Source organism: Micropterus salmoides, unplaced genomic scaffold (assembly GCF_014851395.1).
Source record: "Micropterus salmoides isolate LMB-PRFRI ecotype aquatic unplaced genomic scaffold, ASM1485139v1 Ms_hic_scaffold_17, whole genome shotgun sequence".
NCBI lineage: Eukaryota > Metazoa > Chordata > Actinopteri > Centrarchiformes > Centrarchidae > Micropterus > Micropterus salmoides.
Window position 1 is genome coordinate 11,229,895 of NW_024040817.1, and position 22,274 is coordinate 11,252,168.

The 22,274-nt window shown below is 41.1% G+C and overlaps 2 protein-coding genes and 1 long non-coding RNA gene across 12 annotated transcripts in view; 1 reads left to right on the forward strand and 2 right to left on the reverse strand.

Moving 5' to 3' along the window:
• The window catches only part of LOC119906721, a 68,997-nt gene extending 48,027 nt beyond the window's left edge, over window positions 1-20,970 (forward strand). Inside the window, exon 3 of the long non-coding RNA XR_005445014.1 lies at window positions 20,871-20,970. This is a non-coding gene — a long non-coding RNA (uncharacterized LOC119906721). The remainder of the gene's footprint in view (window positions 1-20,870) is intronic.
• On the reverse strand, window positions 11,536-14,531 carry edn1 (endothelin 1). Its single transcript, XM_038724054.1, has 5 exons — window positions 14,125-14,531; window positions 13,711-13,861; window positions 13,147-13,296; window positions 12,802-12,906; window positions 11,536-12,228 (listed from the first exon to the last, which is right to left on the reverse strand). The coding sequence occupies exons 1-5, from the start codon at window positions 14,183-14,185 to the stop codon at window positions 12,090-12,092; spliced, it is 606 nt and encodes a 201-aa protein (XP_038579982.1). The 5' UTR covers window positions 14,186-14,531; the 3' UTR covers window positions 11,536-12,089.
• Window positions 17,651-22,274, reverse strand: part of hivep1 (HIVEP zinc finger 1) — a 58,689-nt gene continuing 54,065 nt past the window's right edge. For 8 of the 10 annotated variants that reach the window (XM_038724048.1, XM_038724047.1, XM_038724044.1 and 5 more), the window contains 5 exons: window positions 22,118-22,251; window positions 21,817-21,992; window positions 20,899-21,000; window positions 19,635-20,167; window positions 18,256-19,362 (listed from right to left, as the gene is read on the reverse strand). In XM_038724048.1, coding sequence (XP_038579976.1) covers window positions 18,256-19,362; window positions 19,635-20,167; window positions 20,899-21,000; window positions 21,817-21,992; window positions 22,118-22,251 — 2,052 coding nt within the window. Of the gene's footprint in view, window positions 19,363-19,499; window positions 20,168-20,898; window positions 21,001-21,816; window positions 21,993-22,117; window positions 22,252-22,274 lie in introns of all 10 variants that reach the window. The other 2 variants (XM_038724051.1, XM_038724053.1) reach the window with 2 other exon arrangements.

Below are 22,274 nucleotides of genomic sequence, written 5' to 3' on the forward strand. Positions count from 1 at the left end.
AAATCCGAACTGGAAAAGATCACTTTATGTGAACAACTGGACTCAAATCTTTCTGTTTTGCATTGTGAATTTCATTATAGATTAAATTGACTTCTTTTAGAGTTACATTATTCTAAGATTTCAGTCCTGGTTGATTTGAGGTAGTAGCAAGTGTGCTTTAGTGCAGCCAAACAAAATCAAATTATTATAGAAGAAGTGATTGACATTACTCCCTGCAATATTTAAGGCTGATCGGCTGTCAAAAGATGCCAACAATTACAACTATCATTGCTAATAGTTAGAGGCAAATTGTTGAGAGGCCGGTGGAAACGTGTGTCAAAGTTGGGGAAGAAGCACCTTTTGTGGACCTAATATTTTATGGCCACAATTGCCCCAAAGGAATACAGGGCTGTCGCGGTGAAGTAATTTCCCCTGTGGTAATATGTTGGAGCTCAACAGAGCGGTATGCGGTATTTATGCGGTCGCATTTTTCATCAATGAAGTGATTTGGTGCCATAAAGCATAGTAAGAGTGTCTGTGGATCTCACCTCACTGCACAGAGAGCCGCTAACAGCAGCTTTATGGTTGGAGTAAGCTAGCTGCTGAGTGCTAGTAAACAACATTACCAAGCAAACTCATGTTTGTAGTTTCACATGTACCGTTAGCTATATCGTAACCTTTAGGCATGTTTATCAAGTCAATTTACACACCGCAGCAACGCGCGCGCGCACACACACACACACACACACACAAACACCAGAGCAGAACGGGCTGCCCTCAACTAACGCTGTGCTGTAGTAACGTTATAACTAAATTTCCACAGAAAGCAACATGCTGCAGGCATCCGACACACTCATTAGTTAGTGAGATTCAAATGAGGCTTACCGCTCAGTTTCTCTCGACTATCCCTCAGTATTACAACGTTAAGTCCAACATCGCCGAGCCTGCTAGCCACGTTAGCTGCGCTATATGCTACCGCCAAGTTAGCTAACCTTTAAAATAAACAGTTAAACAACACAAAACACGGCAACACTTACAGCTTCCAAGTTTCAAGTCAGGTCACGTACAGCCCATGGTGATCCGTCCTTGAGCCGTTACAGAGCTTGTTGCGGTTGTGGAACTTTTGAAGCACTAATTTATTAATTTAACACACACTGAAGTGTAACGTGTCAACATTGCGGTTGTTTTGATGCTTGCCATGCTCTGCGGTAGGCTTGACCAATAGCGCAGTATTTCAGTTTTGTAGTTTTTGCGGTAGCCCTAATTACAGCCACTGCAGCCGGTTTGCGTCTGCTAGCTTGAAGCCGTCTGCAGCACGTATCCCTAAACTGTTTGTACCTAGTACTCATTTCAACCCCAAAATATGTAAAAATATATAATTTTTTTTAGATTTTTATGACATCTCTTTCACTTGATAATTTGAGTAGCCAGACTGAAATGTCTTTGTGGTTTGATGCATGTATTTTTAGAGCTTACTTGGTTTTCCTTAAATTTGGTCAAAGTGTTTGCAGCTAGAATTAGCCCCTTATGTTTCTGTCTTTGCTGTAATTGCTCTTCTACCAACCTGTTATCAAACACACATGTCTCTCCACAATGTCTCATGTGATGGGACCAGAGGACCTGTCAGACCACGGGCCTCCAGTGCAGCTGCACTGTCCATATTTCCGCCGGTGCTGCAAGTGTGGTATTCAGTGTTGAGTGGGGACATGTGGGGCCTCAGTGCAGACTGACAGACCCTTTGGGAAAGGGACAAAGTCTTGCAGAAAATATCTCTGGAATGTGTTACAGAAAGAAAGAGTCATAAAAAAGGAAACTTTTATAACCCAACCAAATAAATGTTAGCTGTTACGGTATTCTCCCAGTTTAGCAGTGATGTAAGTGTTTTACCCTTCAGCCATGTAAATAATCTTCAGGGACATTCACAGTAATTTAATTAAGCTAATGGGGTCAAGGTTATGGGTAAAGTCTTCTTGTATAGTGTTTTCTCTGGTTTGTGCTACTTTACATCCTCGTGCGTGGTAGTTAAGAATAATGTGAGCTTAAGTCATTCAAGGGGGAAATTAAATAATATTTGAAAGTAATTACCATAAACTAACAGGTTTTCTTTGAGTTGTGATCCAAATGGTAAAGAGGCTATGCTAGAAGTACATTTTTGGTGTTTATAGTGATTGTGGGTGTAGAATAGGGAAATCCAACCTGAATTCTGTAACAGAAAAGTAAGTTTATTATGTAGACTTTATGCTTTTTAGTTTAGTAGTTTTACCTCTTCATGGTTCTGAAAATGATTCAACTTAAAGGAATCGTTTAGATCTTGGGAAATACTCTATTTGCTTTCCTGCCATGCAAGATGTGAAGATTGATACCACTCTCATGTCTATACGGTAAATAGGAAGCTACGGCTACGAGATGGTTAGCTTAGTTTTGCTTAGCTTAGCACAAAGACTGCAAACAGGGGGAAACAGCTAGCCTGGCTCAGTCTGAAGATAAGATAAGACAAACATGTCTAAACAGGGCTCTGCAGTGTGGAGGTTTAATTTGAATATGCCCCCACTCCCGCTGCTAATTGTTCAAAACATAGTCACACTGGCCATCAGGTGAAATCCAGCCTGTTTTACAAGCAGAGAGCGAGAGAAATGCGTCAGCCCACTTTGATTATGCCCCGGCCCACATTCTCGTCCTCAAGATCCTTTAACTAACCAGTTCAGCTGTTAGTCAAGGTTTTGCAGCTGAACAGACAACAGGGAAAGGAGATGCGCAAGGTTTAGGTTTGGTTAGCTGGCTATTTAGCTATATCTATATCTATTTGAGAAGCTGGATTCAGGGAATTTTGACGTGTTTTTTTTTTTTAAATTGTCTATTGTAGGGCTTTAATGGTTCTGAAACCAACACTGAAACCGCAACACAAACATCAACGGTTTTGGGTTTTGGGTCTCATGTTGCAGTTCTGAGGGACAGAACCGTGACACACCCACTCCTCTCACTGTTGAGCTCTCATTAAGACAGTGTAACTGTGGCGATGGCGAACGTACGGGGGAGGGGTAGCCGTGTATAAGCAGTGTATAACATATTTGTATTTGTAGTAGGTTATTTCATTATTTTATCATTTTAATTATACTTAATTTTCCAGCTTTTTATTGTTTACTCACTACTTGAATCTGCTACATTTCTCTTCTCTTCTCCCCACACGCACAAGGGCTGAACAATTTAGAGTCCTTATCTCAGTTCAAATCTCCTAGGAGTCCATCTTTCTGTATCCCAGTAAGCAAACAAAAAATACTCTTTTGAGGTTCAATTAAAAAGTTGGTCAACGGAAATAAAACCAAGTGACGCCTCTCGTGTTTAATAGACAAGTAATTCTTCGACAACACCGGAGTTCCACCGCAGCCTCCGATGCTGGTAAGCAGCGCACTGGCTGTAACTCAGGACAGACCGGCCCTCTTTCAGACTTGTGAGTTTGGTTTGAAATGCCGTTTCACAGATATTTCCTGAGATGACTGGTGGCTGTGTATGTGACTCTGGCGCCGATCGCCACAATGTGCTTACCTTACTACACGTGTCTTTCTGTTGTGCATTTTTCCTGTCCGTCAAAGTGGCTGATGGCCCGACGATTTCACCCACCACCACCAAGTTACCCGCGGGTGGCGGGTGCTACTTTCAATCGCAGCCTTTGCGATTAGAAAATCTCATTTTATCACATCGCGATAATATCGCAAATGCAATTAATCGTTCAGCCCTAACACACACACACACACACACACACACACACACACTACACATCTACACATCTGGTCTCTCTCTGCAAACTCACTGGCTGGCCCCGCCTCTTTCTGTCTCTCTCTCTGTGTATGAGTCTCTGCTCTGCTGACTTAATCCATCAGCAGTACCTTTTTATAAAGTTGTCACCTTTAATAAACTCATGATTCTGTTTTCACAGCTCAGATTTGTCACATGTTGATCGAAATCAACGTGGTCTTGAATGACATCTGCACTGGTGCGTTCACTGTTGCTCTGTAATGTAAAATGTCCACCATGTCCTCGTGTTGTAAAGTAATACCAGATAACTTCCCTCTCTGTGTTTCTCTGCAAAAAGCTAAAATGGGTTGCCAAATATACTTAGGCAGCTGTTTATACCTGGGCGACCCGCTCAAGTAATGTATATGTAGAAAACAATGTATTTAAAGTAAGGGCAAGCTGTAGGCCTATATTTTGTAAATATTGCACCGTAAACCTATTTTGATGTGTCACGTGACTATTTTGGTCCCCCAAAATACAAAACAATTACACGGTCATACAGCAGATCATCTTGGAAACAATCCAATTTGAAACAGGTTGAGTGTCAGCTATAGCCCTGTCAATAAGGGCTCACTCATAAATGCCCCAGCTCATTCCTATGAATGCACTTTGCACAGACCTGTTGGCCTGCTCTGCTCTGCACTTCAAAGAATTTAGAGGTTTGTGTCCACGTCGTACCAGTGCACACATGTCTACAGTCTTCTCATTCCTGGGAGCTCCCGTATTTATAGAGCTCATTCTGCAGCCCGTCCCCTATTGTTTTGAGCCCCTTATTTCCCACCTCAGGGTGGGATTAAATCTCTGAACTTCCACTGAACTAAATCAGTCCAACATCAAAGAAATTGGATACAAGTTGAAGACTGCAGCAACCAGATAATTTGTTCTTTTAATTCTAGTGAGAACATTACAAGGTGACATGATGGTTTTGTGCTACTTGTTACAACAAAGGCTTAGAGAAAGTTTAGACTTCTTCAAACAACACTACTTACACGCAGAAATGTCATCATGTCACATCATCTATCCCGGATCATCAATGACTCATTGAAAAATTAAGGAATAGTTATTTCTATTTTAAAAGAATTTAATTTTTGTTGATACAAAATGTACAAAAGTGCAGCTGAATTTATGAGGCTATAAAAACTCTCCAGAGATATTAGGAATACTTTGGTTGTGACTGCTGTCAGATCCAACCAATTATTTTATTTATTTTTTGTTGACAATGTAGGGCAATGGAGAATTCCAGGAACAATCATCTTTGCAAGACCGTATACAATGAAAGGCCGAGCTAAAGAGGATGATGATGGAATATAAAAAGATTTGACACAATGAGTTGGACCCTGAAGTTTATCACTTGGCAGCCGTCTTGTCAAAACAACAACCAGGACTCTCGGTGCTCATGTCCCAGCCCAGGTTGTTGTGTTGCTGGCTGCTGGGTGGCAGAGAGGCTCCGAACACTCTCTCAGGTTATTCACCTCTTTACAGATAGGGTTAGTCTGGGTCAGGGTTTGGGGTTTGGGGTTAGTGTGAACAGGCAGTGTCCGGCTCTTGTTAAAGGAAAAGGTTTAAAATAAATAAAAATAACATGTTAGGAGATACAGTTATGTCAATGAGTGTGTGTCAAGTACAGAGCTTGAATCTGGATGTGTTTATCCTGGCGTAGCAATAAGACAGGAAACAGGGGGAGAGAGCTAGGCTTTCTCTCTTGAGAGTAAAAATACAATATGACAAAACATTTCGGGAAATACATGTATTCGCTTTTTTCTTCTTCTGAGATTTAAAGATAAATATCCATTGTCTGTGTGCTGTCAGGCTGTGTTTACCCAAGCCTAGCATTAATACTGGAAGCGGGAGGGGGGACAACTTACCTGGCTCTGTCACACGTTAAACAAATCGCACCAAAAAACCCACAAATGTTTTTGTTTTTGCATTACTGTTTATGCACAAAATAAACAGAATAAAGAATAAGCAATGCGGTAATTAGTGACATTTATTTGTAGGTGTATTTTTCACTTTAAACCAAGCCAGGCCTGCTGTTTCCTCAGTTTTTATGCTAAGCTCGGCCAACCACGTCCTAACTGTAGTTAAAGTAGTGTTTTGTGGGAAATAAGCTCATTCGCTTTCTTGTCGATAATTAGATGAGAATGAGTCCACAGTCTTGGATTTTTTAAATCCTTTCAGAATCTATTGGTTCATTTTAAATTTGTTTACCATCATCCTTAAAACAAGGCTTTTTTCTTCCTTCCCAAGTCACTGACATGTTGGAAATCTATTTACTGCACAGAAAACTATATAAACGTTGACTGAGCGACTGTAAATTGTCTTATGAAATATTTTGTGTTCTAATGAACATGATGCTCCAGATAAAAATGCTTGAATAACTAATTTAAGACAAAAATTTTGATTCAAAACCACCTATTCTAAAGACTGATGAATGGCTTTGATATTTTACATGCATCAATAAAGGAAAACTGAGAATGCCATTGATCTCTGATGAAATGTCACTTTTTTTGAAGTGATCTATACACAAAGGAAAAAAGCTTCACCGATCTATACACACCATCAATGTCTATCAACATTTACCTTGTGCATCCTTCAGAAGTGATTTTCATCATGTGTTGAGAGAGGCCGAGCAAGAAGAAAGAGGATGACAGAATGGGAGCTTCATCTCCACCTGCCTGGTAGTGTAAACAAACACAGTGACAAAGGGGAGCAGAACAAACAGGAACACAGACGCTCTTAATGTCATGTGTTACCATGCATGCCACTGTAAGGGAGTGTCCCCATTTCTTTATGTACTTTTCTTTGGAAACCCAAATCAGATTGATATCTGTCCATTTCCATTGTTGACCCAGCACAATGTTTTTTTCAGATAGTATAATGTTTATTCAATGTCCAATGAATCAGCACTTACTGTTTACAATTATAGCAGTGAGAAAAATAGGGTCAGGATCCTCAAGCCCAAAAATGGACATTCGTATCAGTGGCACATTAATATTCGAATAAGATTACAGTTTTATTCGATATAAAATCAAGCCTGCAGCCTGCTTTGAGCTGAATAGCCTTACATGTTCATGTTTAGGGGGCGTGGTGTTTACCATGTTCACCGCTTTGAATTGTGTTAGCGTGCTAGCGTGCTAGCATTAGCTTATTAGCGATCATCACAAAGTAAAGCTGAGCCAATGGGAATGCTTTTAGTCTAGCAGGTTATTTGGTCATAAACCAAAATATTAGACATATTTCATTTTTGACTGGATGGTGGTGCTAGATGAGCCTGAGGGGATTGTGAATGTATGTACCAAATTTCACAAAAATCCATCCAAGTCAACAATCCTAGTTGTCTAGATATTTCAGTAACAGTTAAAAAGGTTAACCTGCTGGTAGCGCTAAAGGTAAAGTCACCAAAGTCATTAGAATAAATAGAAAATCTAATGAAAATCCACTGAGTAGTTGTCAATATATTTAACTGTGAACCACAAACGTCAACCTCATGTCGGTGTAGAAGTCTGCACAAAATCCTGTGGCAATCCATTCAGTAGTTGTTGAGACGTTTTCAAGTGACTGACTGACTGACTGTCTGACTGTCTGACATTTCCAGCCCTTGAGCGACGCTGCTACCATGACTAAAAATAACTGACAGTGTGACTCTTTGAAGTTAATTCTGCTGTTTTTAAAGCTTTCACAGAGGCTAACTGTACTTCTAGATAGCAAACCCTCAGGCTTTTGCTCGTCAGATATTGATGGACGTTCGACAGGCTGAATTACTCCATCTGGAATGCTTTAAGACTAACACATATAAATAAAAACAATAAAAATGCAAATAATTACTTGAAGTGCCAAAATATTTAGAATATATGGAGTATGTGTTTTTCATCATCCCTGACTTTGAGTATATTTTGGACAACACGGTTCAAACTGTTCCTGAAACTTGTTTTATAATTCTTTGCATTCTGAGCATTCCCTCCAAATGTGCAAGGTCCTTCAGGGCCACTACTCTCTTTGATTTCAAACTACAGTAAAGTTGCATGAATCCAGGGAAGAGCCAAAGCGTAACTGCAGACAAGACTCATCCTCACATTCATGTCTGTCAGCAAAGCATTTTTCAGTGATATTCCTCTAATGCTTTTTGGTATTTGTTGTGCTCCTTGCAGGGAGGGAGGCAAGAGCTGGGTTGAGTAGGACCGAGAGTAGGATTACAGCCAGACAAAGTGCTGAGAGATACCTGCACATATTCCCTTAATCAGCTCTCTGAGAAGTGTGTCATCCCCTCGCCCAGATGTGATGACAAATCAAATTCAACCACAGAGGAGAATCATTCAGGTTTCCAGTCTGACTTTCTCCTGCAACGCAGACAGCATCTTCCCCCCTCCTCCTCTTTCCCTGATAGGTTTCCTGTTGCTCAGTCTCCCGGTGACCTTTTCAGTCAAATCCTGAGTTTGACTCATCCACAGTAATGAATTCCCTCTGGTCAAGGCAGGGTTTCGTGAGATGCTTTGGCACACAGCTGGGAGTGTAGTGCTGTGGAAAACAGGGCGTATGGAGGTAGGGTTGGGCATTGGTCTGACGTCAGAATTCAAGACCAGTCCTCCCTGCCCAGACGTTCCTCGCGGAGTCCTATTGTTTTAGCTGTTGCGCTCGAGAATTCCTGTCGAGTCGAGGAGATTCCATGCTGTGAAATGGGGTATTATGTTTGCGCTCTATTCAATAGACTAATGAGTTATGCCAAAAGCTAATGTCTCAGGGGAGTTCCTTGCACAGAGCTGCATAGTTTAGAGCGTTAGAGCCATTGTATTGGGTCCCCGGCCCGTCTGCATGCTGTTAACCTCTTCAGTGTGCAGGTACATGGAGGCGTCTCCTTTTAGCAATTCTCCTATAGAATTGAATGCTTAATAAAGCTACGGCTGCCTCATGACGGAGATGGCATGTAATGATTATAAAGATATGGGTGAAAGAGCCTATTCATTTAAGCAAACATGCATCAGTCATTTTGATAAAGGCAATCTGATAACAAGCTATGGGGTTAGTGTGTTGAAGGGGCTGTAGTGATATAGATTTCTAATTCTATAGAAGTGTGGTAGAAAAATAATGACAGGAAAGTGCAATCACTCAAATATGTTAAAGGCTAAGGTATTTTTCTACCCCATCCCTATTTCCCTATGTTTTTGTGTCAATGTAACTAATTGGTACAATATTTTTTTAAACTGGTCCAGGATTGAGTGAGCGCGCTGCAGACGGCTACAGTGAAACAGGGCTGCAATGTAATCCTTGCGCACAATTGCACACCGTCAACGTAAGTCCACTAAAAGTGCTTGTTTTTGCCACTGACAGGCTCGGACTGTTAGTACATGTGTCTAACAACATTATGGAAAGGATCCCTACAGAGACGGACCATTTTTAAAGAGTGAGATCCTTTGTGTTTAACCAGAAACAGTAGCTATATCGCTCTCATCAAAGCCACCAGACTCCCGTAACAATAACAGCAGTTTTTGTGTCTTGGTGTTTTAAAGGCTTAAAAACACAAAGTCACACAGTAACACAAACTAACCGCAGCGGTAGACCAGAGAGGTTTACCTTTTAATGGAGTATTTTTACACGGTATCATTGTCACTTTAACTTTAGTAAAGAATATGAGTAGACTAGTATTGGTCTAAAACATGTTGCGCGTCACCTTTCCATCATGCACCATATTCATAAACCTGAGAGTTAAGTATATGTAAAAAAAGAGAAAAAAAAGTGTTGTAATGGAGCCCCTTTAAAATGTGAAAGCATCACTATTATTGTTCAACTTCTCTTGTTACATAACATGTTGTGGACAAAAAACTTAATGTAACAGGCATTATGCTGGCTTCTTGTTGACTTGATAAAATTTCCTTTACAATCCCAAGAGAGCACAGTATCAGTAGATCTACTTCCATTAACAGGAGGGTTGTTTTGCTGCAAACATTTACTGCACCTGTATCATGGGATTAAATCTAGCTGAACACATTTCTTGCATGCCATCTGAACTTTCTCTCTATTGTCTTCCGACTGTATCTGCAGTCCTGAATTGCTCCTGCGGCAGACGTCTTAAAGTGGTTTTGCAAACAAAAAGTAGGTCTTTCTGGAAGATATGACAGTATTATTGTGAATGGCCTCTGCACGCAGGAGGATACAACAGCGTTTCTTTTTATAAACCCAAGGCCCATAATCCACCTTGGATTTGTTTGCCAAATGGGTTGAAGAGATAAGACTTTTCAACCAATGTGCATTGGATTGTTCTCCGCTGCAAGTTCATGCAGCTCTGTGATGAGTGACGGGAGCGGGTTCCAGGTGCACCAGTGTTTGAACTGAACCCAACAACAACTTGTATGACATTCATCATATGTACATTCATCATATGTACAGATCAGACTCATCTGACAGATTGCTGCTTCAATCTGTGCTTTGCAAAGCTTTGAAAAAGTGCTTGTGATGATAAAAATAACTTTTAAAAAACGATGTACTTTTATTGACCAAAGATGAGTTTACAGCTGAAAGTCTCCATCCATGCTCACTGGATCCATGCTCACTGGATTATGTTCGTCTATGGGCTGAGAAAGTACTTCATCCTGGCCTAAAACCTACTTTTAAACTAATTTGATTATCTCAAGATTGCCCTTCTGTTAGTTCTTGCAAAGCTCGCATTTTTGTGATACAGGGTTTTCTTTTGGCGGCAGCAAAATGGAAGAGATGGAATTAAAGATATTCACAGACAAGTGTTTTTGGTTTCTATCGGGGAGAAAAACAGATGCAAGGCGCCTGGAGAAGTGGCAAAGAGTGATTAAGGGACAGCAGCTGTAAATAATGGTCCTTATCTGCAATAATCGTCAGAGGTGAGCGGAGAGGCCAGAGCAGGTAGTTGAGAGAACAACAGGCTGGAAGGTGGTAGGTATCTAAACATATCTTAAAACAAAGGAGATCATTACAGAGGTGAAAACAAACAAATGTGCTGGATGTGTCTCTGAAATCCAAGCTGCTGAAAGAAACCTTAAATCCACTTTCAGCTGATTTAGAAATTGCAGTGTTTACTCTGGTTTGGCACAGAGATGAAAGTGCAGGGTTAGCTGGGTTTTAAAGCTTGCTGCCTTGTTGTCTTCGACATCTGAGTCCGTCTCTCTCCTTATATCCCTCTCACACTTTGTCTCACACGGTTCCCTTTCACTTTGGCTTTTTGTTTTTCATTTACTAACTTAAAAAACCTGCTTTTGTTTAAACCTCTGGTTTATACAACTTAACCTTCACAGAAGAATCTGGATGTCTTAGCCTGGCAGTTCCTCTATTGCAGATCAGCTTTCTCCAGCTTAAACGCTGCTTTTCTCACGTCTACTGAATATGAAACGATAAGGATGAAAGAGCTGAGCAGTTGTTTTTAAATAAGCGTGTACACATTTATTTAAATGTGCCCAAAATTTGGGACCATGGTGACAAAAACATTTCATAGAAATGACAAACCAAACATGTGACAGACCAATATGGTGAACAAATTACAATGTGTACAAAAAATAAATAAATAGAAGCAACAACATACATAACATATTTCGTGAAACATTAAATTATGATAAGTGTAAAGGAATCCGTAATAATGTCCACATGAATAACTCCCAGCAGCTACTGTACTTCAGAGCTACAAAGACCGGTGTCCTCACATACAGAAGACAACCTGTTACATACAATGCAGTAAATAGTTTCAGTCAGTGGAAAAAAAATGACACAAGGCACAAAAATCCCTTCTATGCAGACACCATAGTCTTTTTTTTTTTTTTTTTTTTTTTTTTGCAACTGTGAGTGAGATAAATAATGGCATTTTGAAATATATGTAGGACTGTCTTCATTCATATACAGCAGTGATTTTTATTTTCTGTAACAAGAGGGATTCAAAGTAAATCCTTCCAGTAATGTTTTGAGATGCATGTTTTTTTTGTTGTTGCTTTTGAGTCCGAAGGAGTCACAGTGACTGAGTTTGACCCTGAACACCTACAAGCTCAATGAATGTCCTTGATGTTGCAGACCTGGTGGCAAAGTCCTCTGTTCAGCTTATCTCCTTTCACCTGAACTCCCTGTCTTGTCTCTGACCTCGTTCCTCTTTTCTGATGACGTGCAAGTCAAGTCGAGTCGTAATTGCTCTCTGCTCTGCTGCAGACACCGTCTGACACCGCAGCCACGGAGTGTGTTTGCCGGCCTTTTTTTGGGCTCTCCGTTGTCTTCCACAGGGATCCCCCACAGGCCGATTGCTTTAGAGAAGGGCCCATGGTTATGAAAGCCTTTCCCCCTCTGTATGACAAGGTGAGGAGTTTCTGTTGTCTTTAGGAGGCCGTGCTCTCGCCCTCCCATGCTCTCGCCCGGTGACGCTGTCTCACCATCCACTTCTCGAGCAGCAGGCGGGTTTTCAAGGCAGTCACGATTGCTAGAGGTGACACCCGTTTCTTGTTTCTGTTCTTCGTCCTGCAGAGAGAAACAGAAAGCAATCAGACACCTGAACCATCGATCCCTCACGTTATGTAAAACCTTCAGCTGGGTGGATTTGGGCTGTCAGTGTCACACAGATCACACTTTCGAGTGGTTTGAGCAGATTTAAGTTCCCTATTTTTAATGTGTCAGAAAGTGCAGACATATGGCACCCGCAAACTTTGCCAGGGTTTGAGTTTCAAACATGATGGTACATGAGTGCAGCTGTGGTGGAGAGGAGCTCCTGTAACCAACATTACTCTCACAGTTAAGTGATGCAGCTTACTTTAGGTGAATTCCATCCAATCTTAGAGGTGTTATGGGATTTATTATGGTGATCAGTCATCATAATATACAGGGAATTCCTTACTTGAGGGTTTAATCTCAAAATGCCTGCCTCTTAAACACGTGCTAACTGTTTTTCCCCATGCAAACCTTTTGAACCCTGAGATATTTTTCCCTACAAAAGATGTCAGTGTTGCGTGAGGTTATAATTGCCATGTCCATTTATTTTGTAAATAGACAGTGGTGGTATTCATCCTCCCTTTTTGTCTGAGCAGGTTGTCTTACCTCTTAATCCTGTCCGTGTCGGCTGCCAGCTTGTTTTTGCACTGAGCCCCAACACAAGTATCGCCCTGGGCAGAGCGGATCACCGTGTCTGGCGATGTTTCATACCTGCCAGGAGAAGAAGGAAACAAGCACTACATGAGAGCGGGATCACATTTCAATTAGCCAATTTATCTGACACATTCATGACATTTAAGAAACTTGTTCTCACATGTGATGGAAACATGCACAAATGATAGACCCTTGCTACTGTCACTGACAGTAAATATGATCGATGTTGGGCTTGTAACTGTTATTGCCTATTCGTAAGATGTTCTGGAAGTCATGATAAAGTGCGCATTACATTACCTGGGGCGTTTCTCAAGCCGGCAGAAGTTTCTGCAGGTGTTGTCGTTCTCGTGAAGACACTGGCAACGAGGTCCGCTGCTGGATGCAATGGACTCTGCGACCGCGCGCCTCGTCCTGGGAGCGTTGCCCAGTCCGTAAGAGACCACGCGCCTGGATGGAACAGTGACACAGTTCGAATCAAACAACTGAAATTAACGGTCAAAACGGCCGCTGAAATATTACAACCTAATTCGCGTTGAAAGCGTTAATGTTTGGCGGTAAAATTAAAGTTTAATCAAGTAAGCTTGTTTAACTTTACAAGGTAAAAGTTGAAATGCACCAAAGATTGATACGGTAGGCAAACTGTGCTTTATTTTCAGTTACACTTGCTACAGGCTAACAGAAAACGACACAAAGTCGTTAGCTTCGTTACGGTTTGTTACTCGTTCGTCACATTGTTGTCTCTGTTTCGTAACAGTTGACAGCCTACTTGCCAAAATTAAAATGTCTTATTCTCTATAGGACTGCTGGAGAAAATGGAATCTGCTAAAAGAGAGTCTAAAGTCAGGCTATTTGCTGACTTACTCAGGCGTGTTGACCCATATGATGTCCAGGTGGCAGAAGTAGACGCACTCCTTGTCCAGGAAAGTGGCGCAGGAGCAGCGTTTGGTCCGCACATGGCGCCCCTGGGTGGCGGGGGAGTCAGTAGGTGTCTCTCCAGAAGGCGCTGATAGCACTGCAATTAAATAATCGTTATTAAAACACTCATATAAACACATATAGACTATTCACCTAATGTTACAAGTCAGGAAGATGCAAACAACAAACGTGTTACCAGCGTAATTGAAACAAGATTTTCCTCTGCTACCTTGCAGACATGATTACAAATGTAACTGTTAAATTATCTAAGTATTTCAAATATGACTTATATTATGTACCCAAAGTTAGTGTAGATACACTTGTTAAATAGTTAAAATTTGTCGTCAAAAGTTGGCCTACCTGTGCACAAAATCCAGGAGTACATCACTGATAACGCGGAAATCAAAATGTATACATCCATTATCCAGCCTCTTCTTCTAAAAACAAAATGCAGCTTAAGAAAATGAATAATCCTCCAGAAGTGTAAAAATTATTCATCCAGTGTATCACTCCTTCGCAAAGTGTTTCGGTGATCGTCCTCGGAGATTCACGCAGGAGCCGTCAGTCTGGAGTCTCTCTGTTAATGTGGCCCCATATGTGCAGCCCGATGACTTTATAGATGTGCGTCCCACCTCCCCCTCCTTCTCTTGCACAGCCGAACAGTTTGGTCTTTTGGCGTGTACACAAACAGTGATGTTTGTTAGTAGTCGGTCGCTGATAAGCAGTTGTGCAGGCCAAGTTGAAGACTTTGAGATGTCCTGGTTTTGATTAAGTGGATGGGGGAGACGCCAGGTGATTGAATGCGACCTGTAGCCTACCACTCTCTTGTTTGACTCTGTGGATGAGTTGCAGATGCACTTCTGAGACAACAGGTGGCAGTCAAGCAACAGGATTAATTCCCCCCTTTGTATGGAGACCATTGCATATGAAAGTAGGTTATAAAGTGTAGAAAAGTATAGATATGAAGTGTTCCTACTTGACTTAAATATTACTCAAGTTTAAGTGAAATCACTTTTTTTGTTGCTAAAAACTACTTAAGTAAAAATAGATAGTTAGAGAGAGTGCTTTGTTGATCACAATGACAAACTGAAGTGTTAAAGCAGTAAAGTCACATTATGTTTTTTGTATTTAACCAGATGAGTCCTATTTAGTTTGGAAACCTCTTTTGCAGGGAAGACCTGGACATGGCGGCAGCATAAAAAGTAGCAGACAAAACCACACAAAAGATAAAACAATACTAAACAACAGATAACAATAAGGCAACAATAAACAAAGAACAGAGACAGTTTCACAAAGGAATCATTTACTGTAAGGTTTACAATAGAATTTTGCCAGAGGCGTCAAATCCCTTGATTCCAAATCACAAATGACATCAAGGCGGAGGTTAGGTAAGAAATAAAATGCAAATAAATGCCATAAATTAAAAATAAAACACAATATGACAATAGAGACAGGACTAAAACCAAGGACCATATTAGACTGTAGATAGCTATGCATGTGTTGACAGTTATAGTGCCCAGTACTAAATTGTCCTTTCTTTATGTAAGACAACACACCCTTTTTGAAGAGTACTCTGAGTACCAGGGCCATAGTGACATCCTGATTGTAAATATTTCAAAAGTCCACTATCATTCTTAAATTTAGAGATGCAGTCCAAAGTTTTCTTTATAAAGCTTTCTCACAGATAGATTTACTTATGTGCTTTTAAAAAGGGGGTTCAAATCAAACGGAAACATCACAACATCTTTTGTTATTCTTGAGTACCATACTGAAATATCTAAGTCAAATGTGAACTAATCTACTAAAGTGAAGTGAAAATAGAACAAAAAGTGTACTTTGTAAATCCTCTTAATTACAACAATTACATTATTTCTAGTTAGATATTTTAACCCAGTCTAAAGCAGCTTGTCACATATTGAAGTTTGAATGTTTAGAACCAGTCCTATCTGTGCACATACACTGCTGCAGACTGAGAAGTTGTCCGGCAGAAGGGGATTTTGCTCTTTGCATGATCTGGACTGTAGGACGGGAATAAAAAATGTAATACACCTTATATATAACATCATCCCTTTGCAATGAATATACGGCCCTGTTGGTCCTGTATCTGTGCTCCACAACTGCAGTGTTTTATTAATTGATTAATCATTACCGAAAGTACAAACAAGCTCCAAAGTGGCTGTTAATCTAATGGTTTCCCTCCACCACCAATTGCAATAAAATGTGGAAACCAAGGAGTACTTAATTTCCCTAAATTACATATTCAGAGACACTCTGCTGTGGGCAGCGGTGGAAAATTGGCCGTGTGTGTGTGTGTACGCTCAAAGTGGAAAAGTCTTAGGTAAAGTATCCTGACATGCTGTAGCTCTGAGGCCCCTAATCAGAAACTGGTGTTAAGAGTTTCCACTGGCCATGGGAACTGCTTGTGTGCATATTTCTTCATTCAGAACAGAAACAACCCAGTAAAGTAGCATTGGAGACGGCTTCGGTTCAAATTTGGACACTCAAGTTTAGCCAGTTGAGCCATGTTGCTGCTGTGATGTTGTTCTGACCACGCTGGAGTTGTCGATCAAGTGTGCTCTTCGCTTCATCAGCCTGCATTTTGTTTTCTCTGTACTAGTAGAAAATGACCTCTAGGGGTCTCTGTTTGCTTTGCTAAAGCTTCCCCCTCAGGATTCAGTCAGCCCTGTGGGTGGAGAGGGTAGGATGATGGGGTCTGTTAATGTAGATGGATTAGTCACCTTCTGAATGGGGTGGAACAAGGAGGTTATCACTGTAAAGCCTCTTGAGATGAGAGACAAGTTTCCCTCTTTGAGGCCAGATTGCTATGTTTGGTTCTGGTCATCTAATAGCTCTTTACTATTACTCTTCCTGTTGGTGTAAAATAAAACAAGTATAATAATGTATTAATCCATTGCCACTCATTTGATTGGCAACTAGTTATTTTTAATAAAGTGATCTAATCTGGTCACCCTTTATAGATGTTGAGGGAAGTTGAATTGTTTTACTGTCATGAAAATGAAGGCATGGATTTCTTACATTATTTTGTCATCAGATAAAACAAAGCAGTGATATTGCAATTCCTCCCTCTGGTCCATAGTAAGGTTAGAAAGCAGAGCTTCACTGCTGAAGCACTAATAACACTGCTTAATGTAATCATAAAGGAGTTTGAGGTTTTACCATTTGAAACGGAGGGTGATCAAATATTATCTATGAATATCTTATTTGCTGGAGAGTAACTTGTGATTTATTTAAAAATTGCACACAGATGTTACCCAAATGATTGTAACTTGATAAATTTTTTTTACACTGAGGTGGGGTTGCTTGGACGTACTAGCCATTAATGACACTGCCATGTTAATTATAGCTATTTAATTTGAAATCCTTTATTTTTTATGTTTTATTCTAGTTATGGCTGCAACAAACAATTATTTTCATCAATGATTCATCTGCAAAGTATTTTCTCAATTACTGATCGTTTGTCTGTAAAATGTCTGCAAATTAAAAAGAAAAAATGCCCACCACAGTTTACCAGAGACAATGCAAATGTCTTGATTTATCCAACCAATACCTAAAATGTTATGCTTATTATCAAAGGGGGTGGGGGGAATTTACATTTCAGGGGCTGAAACCAGTGAAATTTTGTAATTTTTACTTAAAAAATTGGTAGAATTATTAATCAAATATCAAAATTGTTGCAGGTCAAATTATAATGTTTTCATATTGAAAATGTGCTACCTATAATACTAAATGTGACATAAGAACCAGCATAATAGATAATAAACATACCGTTTTAATATCTGCCATCTGTAATCGACGTCTAGTCCACCTTAAAATATGTAGTGACAATAGTTTCTAGTGTTTAACTGACAAAATGCAGTGACACCACTTTTAATGTTTGTAAACAAATTTTTACTTATACAGTTAAGAATATTGATACAGCAATGTAAAGCTACCATAATGCACATACCTATGGACTTATGAATCATAATGGGCACTAGATGGATTATAATAAATAGTTGAACACAACATCTGTACACAGAAACATTGCCCCATAATCCATAGTAATGTACATTTACCAGTACAACATTAATAATTCCATAAATTTACGAATGACAAACCCTCCAAAATAAAACTGATATCCTCCATTGTTATGCCTCTCTTTACTTTTATTTTTTGAAATAAACAACAAGCAACTACTGAATTTATAAGGAATTATGTACAGGTTCCTAAACAAGAAACTCCATAAAGGCACAATTGTCTATACAACATGTACAAAAAAAAAGAAATTGTCTGGAGCTGACGAAAAAAGATAAAAATAAAATGATTGGTCATCATTATAATTATCATGTGATTGCACATACAATATGAATGTCAGCATCTGTGCTTTGAAAGGTGATTTGCAAAGAAACAAACCCCTGAAAAGTGTTTTCAGTCTTACAAAGTGACAAGAATTACAAAAAGAGAACAAGAAGAGCTTTCCGCTTGGGGTTTTCAGGTGGCAATGACCAGTCTGTCTTCATCATCACTGGATACCTCATTATAGTCATCAATTTCCTTCTGCCAGCTGGTCACTGGCGGTGGTATTGGATGTGCTGGATCACAAGCTCCCTCAGCTAGTGACTCCTTAGCACCGTCTGCTCGGTTCTCAGGAGCTGGTGATCTATTTCTTTCTTCCCTCTCAACAGTCTGTGTGAACTCAGATCCACTGCTACCTCTGGGACTAGCCCTGCTGCCCGAGGTCAGTCCTGGAGAGCTGCTGACCTTGAAAGGGGCGGTCGGTGAAGCGGACATGCAGCTCCGTAAAGAAACGAGCCCATGTTCATTTTGAGACGGCTGTGCTCCTTGAGCTTCAGGGCTCCCCTGCCTCTCTGAGGAACCAGGGAGAGGACTAAGGGTGGATAGAGGGCTGAGAGAAGGAATGATAGCAGGCAGGGCGATGTTAACTATCTGCAGACCTGGAACATGTGTCTGGGGGCCAGTGTTGCTTTGGGAGGTGGGGTTGGCAGCCAAAACCTGAAGCCCGAGGGTGGCATTGAGAGTGAGCCCTTGCTGGTTCAGCAGCTGGGTGGATGCCAGGCCTGTGTTGGTCAGTCCCATGAGGTTAAGTGTCTCCAGACCTACTGGCTGTATTGTTTGAGCCTGCAGACCAGTGACCTGCCCTAGGGGGAAGCAGGGCACAACACTACTGATTGGTTCCTGGACCACAAGTGGCTGTGTTTGCAAGCCCTCTGGTTGGGGTGGAGTGTTGGGAGCTGGTAATGGACTTGAGTTTCTGTGAATGACGCTCACTGCTGGGATGGTCAGCTGGACGGGTCCAGCCTGGATTGGTACAAAGGTGGAGTAAGCTGCCAGGCCAGCAGGCACCAGCTGGATCCCCCCAACTGGTACCATGCTGTAAGAGGAGCGAGAAGGCTGCTGGGAGTGCAGGGGCAGGTGACTGAACAAGTGGGTCTGGGTCTCTGCTCCTGGTGTTTGGGATAGACCCTGTGGGGGAAAGTGCATGGAACCATGAGGAGCATAGGAGGATGTCTGAGTGCCCCGGTCCACTGGTATGCCCGATTCACTGGTTGCCACAGCAGTAGGGGCAGAAGTGTTGTCCTGTGAAGAGAGAGGGAAACTGAAGTCTTATTTATTCACTTAATTGTGGCACAATCCTAGAAGATTTAAAGAGGTTAAGATCACATGATATTTGGATCGATCCACCAAGCCTAATCAAAATTGACAAGACTATTCACCTGTTTTCAGAGCATTCACAGGAGCTTTGTGGAAGTGCTTCGCATGCAGGATTCAAAGTAAGGGTGTGGATAGGAAATGAGGGAAGCAGGCATGGAGGGGTGGAGAGGGACATAATGAGAATACATGGGTCTCACCTGGCCCAGTTTGGAGACCTTGCCTGGCACTGGGGGACTAGGGGGTACGTCAAAGTCAGGGTAGTCGATGGACATCTGCCTGCATGGTGACACTGGGCTCATCATGTGCACTGACTCTGTGTCTGAGGTGTAGGAGTCTGATGTGGTGGCAACAGGCAGAGGAGAGTAAGGGAGGGGCATTGGGCTGTAGCAGGACCCAGAAATGGATATCTGCTTGCTCAGGGACACGGGGCTCATCATGGAGACAGATTCTGAGTCTGATGTGTGGGATTCAGGAGGTGGAGGCTGGGAGAGATGTAGGGAGACTGAGCTGATTGACATCTGGGCTAGGAGGGCGCTAGGAGGGACGTCAGCCTCTTTGGAAGGGATATGCTGTGGGCTGGCTGAGACAGACGGGTTGGTAGACAGGCCAGACTCTGCCTGGCTGTCCTCCTCTTCCTCCTCGTTGTCATCATTCTCCTCATCATCGGGTCCATCGGAGTCATCACCATCTGAATCTTGACGGTCAGCACTGCTGACCTGACTGCGGTCACCTGTAGATGAGAGAATATGTAAGAAGGAAACCTATTCCTGGTATTCCACAGGAAATATGAGTCATCAGAGGAGGTACAAAAATAGATAGGCCCTTTGGTAGTGCTGAACAACTTTCATTCATTAAAGGTCTTCTATTATCACGTAGTGAGTAAATCCACCACTAAGAATGCAATTAAGCAATGTTTTGTGCTGCTGCTGCATAGTTTAACACCCTAGACCACCGTACACCCCTGAGCCCTATCACAGGCAGAGGAGGAAAAACAAATATGCTCTTGGAGACTGGAGACTATAGAATGCTTTCAGGCAGCTTCTCTCTCTTTTTTTTCTAAAATTAGATGCAGCAATTTCCTCTTTCTAAACGCTGTGCATGCCGCCCACATGTGCTTTGAGTTAACAGAGGAAGAAGCTGCATTTAGAATTTCTAATTAGACTGTGGCAAAGCTATTGATCGACACAGCAACAGAGAGCACAATCAGGGACAATCCGTATTTTATATCTCATGCCATTAACAGGAGAACTATTTAAAGAAGGGCAGTCCTGTTGAAACGAAAGCAAACGGGATAAACAAGACCTATCTGTATTAAGTCATTATTACATTTGTAACAATATACTGCAAATTAACCCCTGAATTTAAGTAGAAATAGTTTTTTTTGGTAAGTTATGGCTTAGAGCACACAGTGATCCTTTTGTGTTTCCTTCTAGGGTAAGGCTGCACAGTGAAGCACTGTACCTGAGTCATCTGCATCCTGATCCTCAATGAGACCTGCAGGAACCCCCATCTCCAAGCATTTCTTACTGTGGGCCTTGGATTTCATGTGCTTGGTCAGATTTCCTGCAATAAGAGATGCAATAAAGGTCTTACGGGTGGGTAGAGCTTGAACAATAGCACAGAAGGAGTTTATGTAAGAGAATGCGGTCTTTGGGCAAGCTGTATGTAAAGGGTGAGTAACTGATAAAGACATTTTTAAATGAACGTGGGTTGCTCTGACACCAAGCACTGTTCTGCAGTGTGGTGTGGGTAGGCAAGTTCGATAAAGAATGGTGAATCATACTGTCTTGGTTTAAGAGACAGTAAAACATCTTTAATTTTATAGCTCTTAAAAAGAAGACGAACTGTAGCAGTTGAAGGCTATTAAAATACATTGTCTAAAATGTGGAGAGAAAATAATGTATTTTCAGATGTAATCAGATGTCTCTGAAAATATCATTTTATTAAAATGTATGGTATTTATCATGGTGTACACTGTGTGTGTGTGTGTGTGCGCGTGTGTATGTATCCAGTACTTAAAAACCACATACAGTGCATTACATTAAAAGACAAGGCAAATGTTTTGCAAAAACTCCCATAGATGGTTAACATCTGCATCAATACATGTACTATATTTACATGGCCTGAGAATACATTCAAATCATCAGACATTGTTTTTTAGAATTGTTTTAATGTATTATTTCATTTTGTATAATTGATTATTGTAAAAGTACTTAGACACCTCTTCACTGCATTTAAGGAAGAAAATTAATTAAAATGTTCAAACTTCTGTTAGTAAAATATTGCATTGATAAAAGCGTCATACACACACATGAACACAAGTAAAGAAGCAGTGGCTTTGGATTTTTAGCCTTGAACACTGATCAACTGAGCTCTCACCTTTTGTTTTGAAGGAGAAGTTGCAATGGACACAGTGGTACGGCCGGACATCAGAGTGGGTGCGGATGTGTTTGCGCAGCATGCTGGGCTTCTTGCAGCGGATACCACATTCCTCACAGATGTATTTACCCCGTCCACGCCCACGTACGTAAACATACTCCTCATTAGATTTGAATCTGTAGGGTTGCAATAGAACCATGAGGGACATATAAAATAGGAAGACAGCCACAATTAAAAAGCAAATAAGATTTACAATTGTAATATAAAATGAATTATTCAATTTAGAAATGTTGAATCATACCCGCCATCAAATATTTTGACCCGTCTTGGTTCTGTTTTAGATGCAGAGTCCTTGTCTGAGTCATTGCTGGCCTGAGTTTCTGGTTGCACTTTACTTCTGGTTTCAACTGATATAGACTTTTGGGTTATTGGCACCTACAGACAGACATTGATGAATT

What these genes read in the sequence shown, in the direction of transcription:
- edn1 (XM_038724054.1), bottom strand. Translation starts at nt 14,185, where the DNA reads ATGGATGTATACATTTTGATTTCCGCGTTATCAGTGATGTACTCCTGG. An exon ending in CTCCTGGATTTTGTGCACAG is followed by an intron (nt 13,862 to 14,124) that starts GTAGGCCAACTT and finishes ATTTAATTGCAG; the next exon opens with TGCTATCAGCGCCTTCTGGA. An exon ending in ATATGGGTCAACACGCCTGA is followed by an intron (nt 13,297 to 13,710) that starts GTAAGTCAGCAA and finishes TGTTCCATCCAG; the next exon opens with GCGCGTGGTCTCTTACGGAC.